The 16,943-nt window shown below is 48.4% G+C and overlaps 1 protein-coding gene across 1 annotated transcript in view; it reads left to right on the top strand.

Annotated features, from left to right (window-relative positions):
- LBR (lamin B receptor) overlaps positions 1-16,943 on the top strand; it is a 1,228,970-nt gene that overhangs the window by 591,434 nt on the left and 620,593 nt on the right. Inside the window, exon 6 of the mRNA XM_069608704.1 lies at positions 14,393-14,589. Coding sequence (XP_069464805.1) covers positions 14,393-14,589 — 197 coding nt within the window. The remainder of the gene's footprint in view (positions 1-14,392; positions 14,590-16,943) is intronic.

Genomic DNA, 16,943 nt, shown 5'->3' with positions numbered 1-16,943 from the left:
TAAGGTGGAGGTTCGCAACTGTATGTCTGAGCTGGCGACTAAAATAGAGGGGTTCGACAACCGAATGGAGGAGATGGAACACTGGGTTTGTGAAACAGAGGACCAAGTCTTGGAACACTCGGCGCAGATCACCGAACTGCAGCGAAAAATCAAATCTTTAGTGGAAAACAGCGAGAACTAGCACTGCAAGCAGGAAGATTTAGAAAATGGGTCTTGCAGGAATAACATTCGCATCAGAGGGGTTCCCCACCTCAGTGTCTGACCAGGCCCTGCCGGCCTACATTAGTGACGTCTCCCTCAAACCCTCCTCCTGGATTGCGACAACACTACTGATGCTGGACCGCACCCATAGACTGTGAAACTGCAGGGGCGTGTACATCCGACGCCCCAGAAGTAATCTCCTGGGTCCACTTCTTCGCTACAAAGCAAGAAATTATGTCTGCTACTCACACGCAGGGGGACCTGACTTATCAAGGAGCTTCTATCCAAATCTTCCAGGACCTGGTGCCTCCACAGTCCAGCGACGGAGAGCCCTACGGCCCTTGACGACCTTGCTCCAGGATCAAAAGATCAAATACCGGTGGCTCTTCCCGGCCACACTCAAATTCTCATTCGAAGGACAGACACGTATAATGAATTCCCTCGAAGAAGCGTCCCCGGGTAGGATGCAAAGCTTGACCCCGAAATCACAGCGAAACCGCTGAATGAAAGTCCCCGGGGGGGAAAGACACCCGCTACTCTAAACTAACAGAAGCAACCTGGTCTTGGTGCCGAGACACACACTTTTGGCGCCCGGGCGTCCCAATATATGCCCCAGCCGAGTGAATGGATACCCACCCCGGCTCGAGGCCCTTGGGGACTAGTTTGGTTAAATTTGGTTTTTGATTTTTTGGTTGTGCCTGTTTTTGGTCCCTTAGTTTGGAGGGCCACGTTTGGCCCTGGTTTTAATAACAGTAAAACCTGGTTGCAGCAGAACAGGATCCTCAGCTCGACAACTGATGACGACCCTCCCTTTTGGCTGCTTGCCCCCTCCCCCCGCCTGACCACTGAAGGTGTACAACACAAGACCCCTCCACCACACGTGATCTGGCTTCCGGTAACGTCAAGAAAGGGGGCACAGCAATTTTACTAGCAAGAGGAACACCTTTAGGAAAAGAGAGATCCTGCTACTCCCAGACGGCAGATTCATTGCGATAAATGGTGACCTCTATGATCAACTACATACGCTAATTGCTGTCTATGCCCCAAACGAGGGCCAGGAAGCCTTCTTCGCTGAACTGGAATTCACGCTCCTCCCCTTTATCGAAGGCCAAGTAGTCATAGGAGGTGACTTTAATGGGGTCCCATACCCCATGATGGACCAATCTGGGGCCCTTGCTCCTAGAGACTTCAAATTTGCACTAGGCCTCTGCCATCTATTTAGGGCCCTGGGGGTCGTGGACACCTGGAGGGTCCTCCACCCCGAAACTGCAGACTACTTTTTTCTTTCCGCATGGCCATCGCTCCTCATCTCAAATAGATCTGATATTGGCAAGCCCACAATTACTGTCATTCACGGATGAAGTCGAGATTGGCACAAGGGTCCTGTTCGATCACGCCCCAATATTGTTGACCGTATCTTTGACCCAGACCCTCCAGAGAAACCTTGATGGGCGTTATACGAAGCAATGTTACACGACATAATGGTGCAAGACGCCATAACTAAAGCAATACATGACTACTTCAAGGAGAACCCGCCAGAACTCACTCCTGCAGAGACAAGATAGGAAGCCATGAAAGCAGTGATCAGAGGGGAGCCAATAGCTCAGTCAGCGGCATATAAAAAAAAACGTGCTGAAAGACAGGCGCAGCTAGAGCAGGAGGTGGCAAAAGCGGAAACACTTCATAAGAAGGCATGTTCACCAAACTTCTGAGATTGGACTGTACGCAACCGGAGGCCCAATATGTGGAGGATATTGCCCAGACCATAATCAGGACTAAACAAAGCTACTATGTGAATGGCAACAAGGCCAACAGATTCCTGGTCTGCAAACTGGCCAGAACCCACAGGCGATACCACATAACTGCCCCAAGGGGACCGAAATGCAAAATCCTTTATGGGGAAGAGGCGAAACTACGAGTGGCTAAAGCTGATCTAGCCGACACACTGACAGCCTCTCCACAATCGCCAGCGCAAGAGGAAAGATTTATCGCGCTCGCCGATCTCCGCACGCGTCAGGAACAGACGATCTTCATTGGAGGCCCCATCACAGCTGAAGAGATTGAAGTGGTGCTTAAAACCTTGAAGCCCAGGGCTCCAAGCCCTGGCATTTTACCGCCTAAATTCTTCAAACTCTTCCGTCTCCTGCTCCTAGGCCCAATGACAGAACTGTTCAATTCCTTCCGAGACACGGGCACTGTAAGCCCCTCTATGCAAGAGTCCACTACAATCATGCTCCTGAAACCCGTAAAGAACCGAAGGAGAGTACATCTTATAGGCCCATATCTCTTAATGTAGACGCAAACGTCTATTCAAAGGTACTGTCGAACAGGCTGGCAGTGTTCCTACCAACCATCATAGACCCGGATCAAACAGGGTTTATCAAAGTGAGAAGCACAGTGGACAACATTCGCCGGGCCCTCAAGCTCATCGAGGTAGCAGCCTGGTCAGCAGGAACTGGCGGTCCTAACCTTGGACGCCACCAAAGCTTTCGATAAGGTGGACTGGAACTTTATGCGACTCACGCTGGAAGCTTTCCAGTTTGGCCCCTCTTTCTGCAAGATGCTGCTAGCTAACTATCAAGCCCCGAAAACATCACTGAGAATAAATCAGACTCTTGGCCCCGATCTCCTTATCGTGCGGGACGCGACAGGGCTGCCCGCTCTCCCCACTGATCTTCACCCTCGTGATGGAACCGTTTGCTTGCAGGATTCGTTTGAATGACAGGTTAGCTAGAATGGTCCTAGACGGCGAGCAATTTAAGATTTCACTTTACGCTGATGACTTAATCATCTCCATCACTAACGGTCTATCCTCCCTCCCCGTCGCCCTGGAAGAACTGAAAGCCTTCGAACAAGCGTCAGGGTTCACGGTGAATTACTTTAAATTGGAGGCGCTGGGAATAAATTTGGGCGCGGACTGCATGGTATTCCTCCAAACACAATGCCTGTTCAAGTGGAACACCACGTCCTCCGCTTACAGATCCAAAAAAAAAAACTGCTATATGCAGCAAACATTTCCCCCCTTGTTCAAGGAGTTGGAAACCGATTTGAAGCACTGGGAGGGTCAGGAAATCTCCTTGCTAGGCAGAGTTACTACATGTAAGATGAACCTTCTTCCCAGACTCCTATACCTCTGCTTGACCCTACCGGTGCCCCTCCCGAAACAACCTCGAGCAGCTACAGAAGAAACTCTTGATTCATCTGGAAAGGGGGTAAAGCTAGAATCCCACTGAAGGTTATGACTGGTGCAGCCAAATGGGGAGGCATGGGTCTTCCCAACCTTACAAACAACGTCAAAGTAGCTCAACTTTTGAACGTCACAGCTTGGGTGGAACAGGCATCCCGCCCCCCAAAATGGACATGCTTCGAACAGGCTAAATGCCATTTCCAGCTCAACGCCCTGCTCCACATTCCAGGCATTACCCGTAGTCGTTGGCCGACGCACTTATCAACCAAAGCCAGTTTCGACGCATGGGCCCGGCGCAGGAAGAAGATTCCCAAGGCCTGAGACCGCTCTCCCCGATAATTCGGATTACTCTCCTGGAATGGACACATCACATTTTAGCAGATGGTCCAAAGAGGGCCTTCAGACCCTATCACAGCTCTATGACAACTGTACCCCACTCAGCTTCTTAGAATGAAAAAAGTCACTTTCATCTGACAGAAGCAGAGAGGTTTACATCTACCCAGATTAGTAATTGGATCTCACAGCCAACGGTCTGACTGGGGGCCACAAGGGAACGTCACTCTCTAGAGCATGCGCTTCAGGAGGGCCCCCGCCGGGGGAGGATCATTAAGCTGTACAGCCTCCTACAGGTGGACATGCTGTCGAGTAAACCAATGTATATGGCCAGGTGGGAGGAGGACCTAGGGCATCCCATCGAGGACCAAACATGGGTGAATATCTAGACAAGGATCAGCCTCTAGGTGTATCACCAATAAAGAAGGCACATTGAAACTCTTCCACCGCTGGTATTACTCCCTGAAACGCCAACACCATTTTCAGGCATACATAGACCCGGCTGCTGGAGACGATGTGGCGCACGGGGTACCTTCTTCCATATGTGGTGGGAATGCCCTATAGCGCAGACTTTTGGGAAAAGATTATACACATTATTGAGCACATAACCCACTGCAAATTGCCAATGGACCCAGAAGTGATCCTACTCGGAGTAGCAAGCCCGGAGTGTTACCCCAAAACAGGGCACGCCGCCAAACTTCTCACACAATTGCTACTGGTGGCCAAAATAACTATGGCTCGCAAAGGAAAAACACAGGAAGGTCCACTGTTACCCCTATGGTGGATAAAAGTTTGGGAAATCCTGGTAGCCAAGAAAGTCACTACGGCAAAGAAGGGAGCCTTACACCGCTTCACTGACTGCTGGTCGCCGGTACTGGAATACCATAGCCGGTTCCCGGCACTGACCTTTCAGCCGCTGTTGGCGATGAAATTCCTGAGATCGTAGAGGCCCTCGCCCCATCTTCCGGTACTGATGACCCACAAACTCCGGAGGACCAGAGGTAAACTGAATGGGGAAATGGGAGGGGGAAAAGCTGCGTTAATAGACTCTACATTATGTAAGGGACAGGTTTGTCTCATGTGTTCAATTGTATACTTTAAAAAAAAATAAAAATAAAAAAAAATAAAAAAAAGCATGGGTATTACCCCTTCTAATAAAAACAACCCTCGACCCAAATACACCCACTAACTCCCGCCCAATAACAACGGTACCATTTCTTCTGAAAATTCTAGACAGGGTAGATTACCTCCAAATTCAGAAATACCTTAAAGCTAATAATATCCTTGGACTAAGACCGTCAGGATTCCGCCCGAGATGGGATGGAAACAGCACTACTGGACTTAAAAATCCTGGAGTACCGCGGCTTTGCTTGAACAATGACAAAACTGAGTTCCTCATCATAGGCTCTTAACTCAATATTGATGGTAACACGAACAAAGTATCAAATGAAGTAAAAGCACTAGTCTTCTACCTGGACTCCTCGCAAACACTCTCAAAACAAGTAAACGCTACCACATCAGCTACAACGTGCACATGCAAACTTATCAATGCATGCAGACCATTTCTGTCACAGGACAGTTGCATTACTCTTTCCAGATCCTTAGTCCTAACTTGACTAGACTACTGTAACGCCATATATGTTGGCACTAAAGTCCAGAACATCCGAGAACTACAAGTCCTGCAAAATAACACCATCAGAGCAGCACTTAACATACCTAGATCAGCCCATATCTCTTCATCGAGACAGAGAATTCACTGGTTGCCGGTACAAGAATAAATAGTGTTCAAAACACTCACTCTAACACACATGTCTTCACCAAGTAGCCCCCACATACAAGATTTCAAAACCCCATAAATGCACCGCCTCGCCATGCCACACTTCAAGCTTCAAAAAGCAGGTAGCAGTAGCTTCCCCCACTATTGCTAGCAAGCATTGGAACACCTTGCATGTCTAACTCGGAGCACAAGAATCCTTCTGGATATTCCGTAGGCAACTAAAGACCCCACCTCTTTACACATAGCTTGGGCTAATAATGAACACTAGCCAGGACTGTTGTACATATTGAATAAAGTCTCCAGTAGACTCCTTATAATTATGTAAATAAATAACTGTTGTATATTTTATTGTCAAAATGTCGATATGTAACATGGAAACGACCGTAACTCTTTTTCTGTAGGGCAGTGCCCAGATGCCTCGTGGCTTGGCACGCTATATAAGCAACTAAATACATAAATAAAATAAGCTCTTCGAAGGGATTGTGTCCTCCGACGTAGTCCTTATTTTAGACATCTCTTTCCAGCTTTGCTGGCCTCGGAAATTTTTTCTCTCTAGAGGGCGCTGCGCATCGACGTCCGCCGAGTCGATGTCCCTCGACAGCCGCCGTATCGACGTCGACGTCATCATGCCTATAAAGGCTGCGCGCAACGTCCGTTCTTCAGTTCCGTTTTTCCGCGCTTACTCAGTGCCTCGGAATATCGTTGCTCAGTTTCGTGGATATTATTCCATTTTCCTTGAGATATTCGATCCATACTCGATGGCTTCCTCGTCTGAACCGATGACTCCTCGGTCCGGTTTTAAAAAATGCAGAGACTGTGGAAAAAAGATGTCGCTAATGGACCCTCACAGGGTCTGTCTGTGGTGTTTGGGAGCTGAACACCATTGTTCGGAGTGTGAGGACTGTATGTCCATGACAGCTAAAGCCCTGAAGGAGCGTAGGGGGAAGCTGGAAAAAGGTAAGACTTCTAAAGCTTCTTCTTCCTCGACGAAGTCGAGACAATCGTCTCCTCGTCACCATTCGCGCTCCAGGTCTCGAAGCGGGTCCCATCACTCGTCGAGATCGAAGCACTCGAAAAGGAGATGCCGAAGATCCCCTTCTTCGTCCTCCTCTTCCTCTGTTTCACCTAAGAGAATCCCTTGCCCCACGAAACATAGTTCCCGGGCTGCATGGGAGGAATTCCGAAAAAATATGATGAGCGTCTTCGAGAAAGCGGCCTCGACCCCCTCAAAGACTGCCGAGAGCGATGCTCTGGTTGAAAGACCCGAAGGTCCAAAACGCAGCGAGTCGCAGCACCCGGCGAAGGAAGCTTCTCGAGCGCGTCACGAAACCTCGAGTAAAGCAAAGACCTCGAATCCTTCTTCGAAGGTTCCGTCGACGCCGAGGTCGGTGTCTTCGACGACGTTGTCAAAGGGACCTTCGACACACGGGTCTGTCGACTCGACGCCATCCTCAACACCGGCGTCGACGCCAAGGAAAGTCACGGTTGCGGCGCACCCAGTGGCTATTCCCAGGTCTTCGATGTCGTCGAGATTGTCGATATCCTCTAGCAGAATTCCAATTTTATCGAGGACCTCGAGGCCTCCACCTTTGTTTTCGACGCCACTTTCGAAGCCTTTGACGTCGGCGTCGACGACATCAACGTTTTCGAAGCCAATTACGACAAGTTTGGCACCCTCTGCCTTGGAGATGGGTTTCACACCCTTTGTGAGCTCAGACCAATTGAGAACAATGTCTTCAATTATGGAAGAGGGAGAACTGTCTGATCAGGAAGAGCCATTTGAGTTGCAGGGATCTGCAACCCCAGTTCAAGAGGAGTTATCCTCAGAGGAACGCAGATTAAAGGAACTCCATGATTCCTTACATGAGGCAAGTGGTTTAGACACTTCCCCAGAGGTGGAGTTCGCTAGGCCAGACCCGGGGGAGCATGCTGAAACCTCTTATAGAGCCTTAATGGCCAGGATTATAGAATTTATGGGGTGGTCAACACCTTCATCGGCTTTCCAACAGGATGACCTCACGGATATTCTTGATAAAGGTCCACAGGAGGATCCTGTAGTACCTTTTCATAAAGCTCTGCAAAGAAAAATGACGAACTGGGAAACCCAGTCGTCCCGGCAGTAAATATAAAATTGTCTGCTAAATACAGGGTATCTTCTACAGACCCTGAGTTTTTGTCCAAACACCCATCCCCAGAAAGTCTGGTGGTACAGGCAGCATCTTCTACTGACATCAAGACTGCTTACCCTACCGTCCCACAGGACAGGGACGATAAAAAATACGATGCTATGGCTAAAAGTCTTTTTGGCATGTAGCATGGTGTTAAAATCTATTAATGCTACTTGCACCCTTGCTAGATTTAGCCATACACTTTGGGAGTGTGCTTCTACAGCAGCTGACTGCATCCCGGAGGGAGAAGAAAGGGAGGCGTTCCTAAATATCATAGGGGACGGTAAAGACGCTATGTGCGAAGCCCTCCAGACGGGCATTGACTCGGCTGACAGTATCAGCAGAGCAATGGCGGCAAGTACAACAACCAGGAGATTTGCTTGGTTGAGAAAGTCTGGTTTTGCCCCAGATGTGCAAGCCAGACTCTTGAACATGCCATTTGATGGCTCTTCTTAATTTGGGAAAAAGGCGGATGACAGTTTAGAAAAACTGCAAACATCAAAGGCAGCAGCAAAATCCCTAGGCGCTGCAATCCGTCAGACACCTTTTCGTCCCACAGGAACCTCTGCGAGAGGCAAGTCTTTTCGCTTGTACTCGCATTCGGAAGAGGTAGAGGACGACTGGCTCAAAGGGGACAAAGAAGAACTACCCGAGGTGGACGGGGTAGATATTCAAAAGCCGCAGCAACAGCAGGTGCCTCTTTACCATCGGCATCTGCATCAGCCGCCCCTAAACCACTCTGAGGACTTCCCTCACAAGACACCTGTAGGAGGCAGGTTAACTCAACATCTGGCGGAATGGCAGGCTATCACGTCAGATGCTTGGGCATTGGAGACAGTTGCACAAGGTTACTGCCTGCCTCTCCTACGCATACCTCAGAGTCATCCACCGGGGATCAGCTCTCAAAAAGCTCCAGATCCGCTCCTCTTGCAGGACATTTTAGACCTGCTAGAGAAAGGTGCCATAGAACCGGTACCTGTAGCAGAGAGGAACAAGGGCTGGTACTCCCCTTACTTTCTCATACCAAAGAAAGACGGAGGACTGAGACCCATCTTGGACTTGTGGGAATTGAACAAATTCCTCAGGAAAGACAAATTCAATACCTGAGGTTCGCAAACGGCAACTCTCATTATCAATTTCGAGTTCTGCCATTTGGGCTGACCTCCGCCCCGAGGGTCTTCACCGAGTTAATGTCGGTAGTGGCTGCAAGTCTAAGGAGGGAAGGGATTCACGTCTACCCCTACCTGGACGATTGGTTGATCAGAGCTGTATCTTCGGAACAAGCTCAGATCCAGCTAGATTATGTTTGCCACTCCCTTCACAGACTGGGCTTCTCCCTCAATTTAAAGAAGTCACAAATGATACCATTGCAGAGACTCCAGTTCATCGGAGCGATCCTGGACACTTCCCTGGGAAAAGCCTCGCCACCAGAGGTGAGGGCTCAAGATATTCTACAGATGGTCACCAAGTTTCAAAATGCCCAACGTCTCCCAGCCTTCGACTTTTTGAGGTTGCTAGGCCTCATGGCATCCTGCATTTTCCTAGTGCCAGAGGCTCGCCTGAGAATGAGATCTCTCCAGTGGGCACTGAGAACTCAGTGGTGTCAATTCTCAGGGAGAATGACAGATCTTCTTCAGGTTCCCGACAGGGTGGCTCGAGACCTTCAGTGGTGGGCCTGTCGGGAGAACATCTTGAAAGGAGAACTGTTTTGGCAACCATGGCCGGAGATAACAGTAGTCACAGACGCCTCACTCATGGGGGGGGGAGCCCATGCCAACTACTTGACCATCAGCGGTCGTTGGTCTCCATCGGAGTCCAGACTACACATCAACCTGTTAGAGCTGAGGGCCATCAGACTTGCGCTGAAGGCTTTTCTGCCATCTGTACAAGGAAAGAATGTCCTGATAATGACGGACAACACAGTGGCCATGCATTACCTCAACAAAAGAGGAGGCGTAGGATCACTACCACTGTGCAGAGAGGCGATGCAGCTCTGGTTTTGGGCAATCCAAGAAGGAATCTCTCTATCGGCAGTTCACCTAGCTGGAGAGAAGAACTTGACAGCGGACGCTCTGAGCAGGCAGAGCACAGTCTCCCACGAGTGGGAACTCAAGAGATCAAGAGATCTTCGCCCTTTGGGGAACCCCTCAGGTGGATCTGTTCGCCACCAGTGTGAACAGGAAGTGCGATCTGTTCTGCTCAAGGGAATTTCCCCCGAGAGGAGCTCTGGGAGACACGTTCATAGTGGACTGGGAGTTTCCACTCCTGTACACGTTTCCACCAGTCTCTGTCATTCCTCAAATGATCAGGAGGTTGAGAAGATTCCGGAAAACCATGATCCTAATTGCCCCGGATTGGGCCAGGAGAACGTGGTACCCGGACCTTCTAGACTTGTCCATCTGCCCTCCAATTCGACTTCCACTCAGAGAGAACCTACTCTCACAGAAGGGAGGTCAGGTTCTCCATCCAGACATCAAAACCCTCAACCTTCACGCTTGGCTTCTGAAAGGCTGAGGTACAAGGATTGGGACCTCCCTGATGATGTTATGGAGGTGTTGCTTTCGGCAAGAAGGCCAGCAACAAAATCTTTATACCGCTGCCGTTGGAACAGATTTTGCAGCTGGTGTAGGGAAAAGAATATCGATCCCTTTTCATGTGGTACACCAATGGTTTTGTCCTTCCTACTTTATTTAGCGATTTCAGGCCTTTAAGTAGGCACCATCAAGGGCTATCTCGCAGCACTATCCATCTTTAAGCGCACTGCGGAAGAACCATCCTATTTCAAGTTACCCTTGGTAATACAGTTTCTAAAGGGGTTAACTAATGTTTATCCCCCAATACCATTCCAGGTTCCCCTATGGGATTTAAATTTAGTACTAACTTTCCTGATGGGCACACCTTTTGAACCACTCCACTCTTGTTCGTTAAGGTTTCTTACCCTTAAGACTGTTTTATTAGTAGCACTTACATCTGCTAGAAGGGTGAGCGAGTTACAAGCTCTTTCTTGTAAACCCCCTCATACAATCTTTCACAAAGACAAAGTTGTTCTGCAAGTGAAGCCTAATTTCCTCCCAAAGGTGGTTTCTGAATTTCATATCACACAGAAAATTACCCTTCCATCTTTCTATCCTCCTCCCCATCCGGGGAAAGAGGAAGAGAGGTTGCACAGGCTGGACCCAAGAAGGGCTTTAAGTTTTTACATTAGTAGACTGGCTAGGATAAGACAAGCAGACCAGCTGTTTGTAGGCTACGCAGGTCACAAGCTGGGGCTACCGATAACTAAGCAGACCATTTCCAGATGGATTATTTTAGCCATTTTGGAATGTTATAAACTGGCAGGAAAAGAGCCCCCTCAAAATCTTAGGGCTTATTCGACCAGAGGTATCGCAGCTTCTTCGGCCCTCAAGAGGTGTGCCGGTTCGAGACATATGTGCGGCTGCCACATGGTCGTCCGTCCATACCTTTACACGGTTTTACAACTTGGATTCCTCCTCCAGTCAGGAAACTAGGTTTGGAAGGGCAGTATTGCACTCTATTCACCAATAAGAGGAAGCATGAAGTCAGTTCTCCCACCTTCAATAACAGAATACTGCTATGGGAGCCTATCTAAGATAAGGAATACGTCGGAGGACACAATCCCTTCGAAGAACAAGTTACTTCTTACCTTGTAACGTTCTTTCGATGGGATGTTCCTCCGACGTATTCCTTATCGACCCTCCCATCCATCCCCGCAGTACTACTTCCCTTGTTGTTGCAGCTTACGCTCCTTCAGGGTGATTAGTCTAGTCCAGAAAGAATTATTGTGGGCTACAAAACGGAACTGAGCAACGGACGCTGCGCGCGGCCTTTATAGGCAGGATGACGTCGATACGGCGGCTGTCGAGGGACATCGACTCGGCGGACGTCGACGCTCAGCGCCCTCTAGAGAGAAAAATTTTCCGAGGCCAGCAAAGCTGGAAAGAGATATCTAAGATAAGGAATACGTCGGAGGAACATCCCATCGAAAGAACGTTACAAGGTAAGAAGTAACTTGTTCTTCGAAGGGATTGTGTCCTCCGACGTATTCCTTATCTTAGATAGGCTCCCATAGCAGTATTCTGTTATTGAAGGTGGGAGAACTGACTTCATGCTTCCTCTTATTGGTGAATAGAGTGCAATACTGCCCTTCCAAACCTAGTTTCCTGACTGGAGGAGGAATCCAAGTTGTAAAACCGTGTAAAGGTTCTTCTCTGTATACTTCTGTTTTTGTTTCTACCATCTGATTGTCTTTTGCGCCCTGATGCCCGCGGGGCCGTCAGTGCACTATAAGTGCAAATAACATAAAGCAACACCCCGAACCCGGAGTTCCTAAACCTACATGCAAAGCTCTTTAGGGGATGATGTATGATGACTGGAACCTCTGAGAAGAGGTGCTTGCAGTGCTGCTAGCTGCATGCAGAGCTTCTACTAGATCTTTGTATGTGTACAGGTGGAGAATATTTGAAGCTTGGTGTGTACTGAGTGGACCTCATCTCATGCCCAACTACCACAGTGATGGAATTCCTTCTATTCCTGGCCTCATCAGGCCTTCCAATATGCAAGGTCAAATGTGACTTGGCGGCTCTGTCCTTGTTCAAGAGTTCTCCGGATATGGGATGATACTTTACTATCCCGATAATTGCCGAATTTCTGAAGGGCCAAGTGAATAGGTTTCCACATACATCATTTGCGGTTCTACATTGGGACCTCAATTTGGTGCTGCTCCCTCCCCCTAAAGACAGCCTTTGTGGTGGCCCTCACCTCAGCAAGGCATGTTAGTGAGCTTTAAGTTCTCTTGCTGGCTGCCCTTTCTGCGTTTTTCCAAGGGGAAGGCTCAACTTAAAGTTTGATCTAAATTCCTTCCTAAGGTGGTATTTTCTTTTTGTCCGTTTCTCAATGGCTTGACCTGCTGGTTTTCTATCCTCTGCCGTAGCGATGAGGAAAAGGGATGAGGAAAGTCTGCACAGTTTGGACCTGAAGAAGGTGCTCCGTTACTATGTGGTCAGGACGGCAGACTTGAGATATGATGGCCAACTTTTTGTGGCCTTCTCACAATCTAGGCAGGGCCTGCCATTGTCTAATCGGACGCATTCCAAAAGGGGCATAGCAACATCCTGTGTATTGCAAAGGGGTGTGCCGGTGAGAGATCTTTTGGGCAGCGACTTTGTCATCGCTCCTCAGGTTCACAGACCGCTACTGTCTGGATGTGGCACTGACACCCGTCTTCGAAGAGCAGTGTAGCAGATCTTTCTCGTTTGAGACGTTGATCCCCTTCCCTCCTGCTGTACTGCTTTGGGAGTCTTATCAGATGAGGAATCTGTGCGAGATAGCAATACTTACCAGTAATGGTCTTTTTAGGGATTCCCCGTGGGGAGCCCGAGAGCCCCAAATGGAAAAGCAGATTCAGGCAGACACAACGCGGTTGTTTTCCGCAATGCCGCGTTGTCTGCCTGAATCTGCTTTTCCATTTGGGGCTCTCGGGCTCCCCGTGGGGAGCCCGAGAGCCCCAAATGGTAAAGCAGATTCCGGCAGACACAACGCGGTTGTGTTGGAAAACGCTGCGGTTTTAAAACCGCAGCGTTTTCCAACACAATAACGTTGTATTTATGTTTGCGGTCGCTTCAAAAGCGACCGCAAACATAAATACAACGTTTTTAAAGCTGCGGTTTTATTTCTAAGTTTTCCGGGCTCCTCCAGCCCGGAAAACTTAGAAGAAAAACCGCAGCTAGTGCTTATTTTTTGTAAAAAAAATAAATAGCACTTACCGAGATTTAGCTGCAGCTTTCCTGCTCTGGTCTCCGGTCCGCGTCCTCCGAGTCCCGGCACTAATGAAGGGAAAGCCACCCAGCGGTAGACTTTGTTTAATACAGCTGGCTGGCTTTTCCTTCATTAGTGCCGCAAAAGCAAAAGCCAGCACAGGAGGGCCTCCATTTCACAAAATGGCGGCGCCCCTGTGCTTGCTTTTTCGAATTTTGAGCTTGAATAGCTCAAAATTTTACATAGGAAGTTTTAAAACGGAGGATGCTATTTTTTTTTTTATGTGGCCTATCTATTTTTTAAATAAAAATGTTTACTAGACCATCCCTTTAAGGTTGTGACGTTTGGAATGATGGGCACGTTTCTGTGCTTACTGATTGTGTACTGCCAGCCTGGTTCACAGTATGGTGACAGTTGCACACACAAAAATGTATCATTTGGTAAGCTGAATCCTTTGGATGCTTCCTCCGTGGCTGCTGAGCTCAGGGGAAAAAAGTTGGGGAGCTGAGGTACGGGGTTAGTGACGCTGTATATGCACTTCCGGTGTCCCATCCAGATTCGAGGAATGGCTCAGCCTAGTCAAGATGCAGTTGGCAGTCGATGTTGAGATACTCTGCCCCCTGTTAAAAAAGAAATGTTTCTGAGCATCTAACACCGGAAGGGATATATAACAGATGCTTAAACGGCTAAAAAAAAAAGAAAGGGTGAGTCGATGGAGCAACTGGTTTGGTCTTTGAAGGTCATTTGGTTGAACCAACTCCTACAATTTTCCTGGGTAATGTAGTCTTGTTGATGTTATCTTAAACATAGAACCTTAAAACTTCAAAGTTAGCGTAATGAAATGTGTACAGTGCTTTGTTAGTTATGTAACATAGACTTTTGTTAGATTATATTAATAGTAGTATGGACTTAAGCTTGTTCTCTCTCTAATGACTTTTTTGTACTTTTCAGGTGCTTTTTTAATGATTTTTATCCTGCCTATCACTGTCATTTTACTTCTTCTGATGATTGGCCAAAAAGATGTTAGCATGATGGCTTTTCCTCCAGCAATACCAGCATTGAAAAGTTTGTGGGACCAAAGCGTTTTTGGCATTTGTCTTCTTTGGTTTCTTTTCCAAGCCCTGCTCTACCTGTTGCCTATTGGAAAGGTGAGTGATTAATGGTTATTTTGCCTTTATTTGTTTAATCATTACTCCTTTGTCCCTAAAGCAAACTGAAGCTCACCTCCCCTTTAAGAATTTAGAGAGCGGAGGCAAGCAACGTGTGCGTATAGTGACCACTGCTTATACCCCGCCTCTCGTGGTACTTCGCTACAATCTTTCTTTCTGCCGGACACAGCCTTCTTCTTTATCTTTTCTTTTTACTCCTCACTTCCCCATGGTCATTTTTTTACCCTCTTTATTGAATTTTATTGCAAAAACATCTCCATCATTAAACGATGAATACAAAAATCAAATTAATATACACATCATCCTATATATAAATCTTAAATATAACCAAAACCCACTATTTAGTTCCAATAATAAGACACCACAAAACAACTTTGATTTTTCTTTTTCTGCTTTTCTTTCTTTCCCTCGCTTACTCCCGTTTATGCCGGATAAAGCACGTTATCTGTGTTCACTCGGTGACGCAGTTCGTTTCAGGTGGCTGACCCGCACTCTTTACTTAGGGTGTTTGGGCCTGCTACACCGCTGGGATACCTGTGACCTCTATGATACGCCTTTGTACAAATCCTTCAAGTGTCCACTGGCACGGTGGGAGGACATCTTTCTGTCGGCCATGCCTGATCACCTCAAGAACTTTGCCAGCACTAAGATTGTAAGTACAGCTCTTACTCCTATATCCCGTCCCCTTTCCTCCATACTTTTGGAACTTTCCGTCCATCGGGAAGGGACCAGAGCACTTTCGAAGCATCAAAAATAACTTGTTGTCCTTCTTTTATTGTTGCGTGGGCCCACCACACGTGACTATAGCCCTGCCTTGCTGAGCTCTGCCCCGTGCATCACCCTTCATTCTTTTTCCCTCGTCTCTATGCATCGTGGGGATTTATTTTTTTCCCACTGGTCCTTCATCTTCCTGCTCCGGTTCCACGGTCGTCTTCTCCTCCGTCTATGCCGGAGTGTCAGGATTTGTCTCCTGATCTTTGTTTGAACGTTGTTTCGCGAGGGCGGATCCCCATTTTCTCTATCTGGAGTGCTTGGGTCTGGAACATCAGTGGGACTCTTGTCTATACTGTGACTCTCTCCCCGTCCGGGAGCTCCAGCATAGGCTCGTCAAGTGGGAGGAGGTGATCCAACGGCTTCCTCCTTCACATCTACAGCAGTTCATTGACGAAAAAGGAAGCGTCCGGTAAGTTCCTTCCTTCCTTTTTAGGGCACCCTGGCCAGGGGACTCCTTGCCGGGGTCTTCTGGTTCCGGCTGGGGTCCAAGTGGCTCTTTTACCAGGGTTCTCCCTGTGGTGTCCAGAAAGGGATCTAATCTGGATTCTGGAGTTTTCTCCGAGGCTCCCTGTCAAGGGGCAACAAGACTGTTGTTTTTCGTCTGAGGTTCCCCCTCTGGGGGCTAAGAGTAAGCCCAACGGTTCTGGGGCTGCTGTAACCAGGATTATTCCTGAGATTTCCCAGTCTGGGACTAAACGTACAAAGCCTAGTCTCGAGGTTTCCTGTCAAGTGACTATAAAAGTACTGGGGTAAACCCCAAGGATCCCCGGTTAGGGGCTATTGCAAAGACCAGCATGATCGAGAAGCTCCATTTAGGAGCTCTGGCTACCGGGCGTGACCCTAAGCTTCACCACAAACAATCTTGTGGCCGTACCGGTCCTGCTGAGGGGGCAAAGAAGGAGGGCAAGGACCTTAGTTTCCCTCACTAAGGGATAATTCTTCCACAGAAACCAAAAGGGCTGAAAAGCCCTCCAGCTCCGCTAGTACCGGCTCTGCCGAGGTGCCCTGTCAGAGGGCTAAAACTAGTCAAAAAGCCCTGCAGTCCCTGTCGTGACAATGGCCTCACTGAAATCTGTGACGCAGATCACTTCAGGCAGTGACAAAATGGCGACTTTACCCAAGCGGTCTGAGGCAGCCATTTTGACAAGGTCTTCCACACCAACGTTCTCGACGGCTGGTACAGAGGGGCCTACCTTGGGGCCAAGCAGCATTTTCAGCGAAGCGTGGACAATAGAAATCCTTTTTGCCCTCCAGGTTTCTGATACCACATACAGTCTTGTTTCCGCCTGCGTCCTCTCTCATAGATTGTGGATCCATCTGTAGGAGGGCCATCCTTGCAACCAGCCTCATTACAATATTTGGGGTATGCCCCTCCAGAGCGGCCTCTACCGCCTCCTCTGCCTAGACCTTTCACTGACAACACGTTCTTTGGCAAATTTCAGGCCCCCATGCACTCAGACCCAATGAAGGCTTACTTTAATGTTCTGTTCAAATAAAGGTATCCTAAGCCTGTCAAGCTGCACCCTGCTCCTTACTCCTCAGCAAGTTTGTCGTGCCTA

The sequence above is a fragment of the Ambystoma mexicanum genome, chromosome 4q (genome assembly GCF_040938575.1).
Source record: "Ambystoma mexicanum isolate Mex_15411 chromosome 4q, UKY_AmexF1_1, whole genome shotgun sequence".
Taxonomy (NCBI): domain Eukaryota; kingdom Metazoa; phylum Chordata; class Amphibia; order Caudata; family Ambystomatidae; genus Ambystoma; species Ambystoma mexicanum.
Note: the sequence above shows the minus strand (reverse complement) of the source record. Positions and strands in the feature narration are given on the sequence as shown.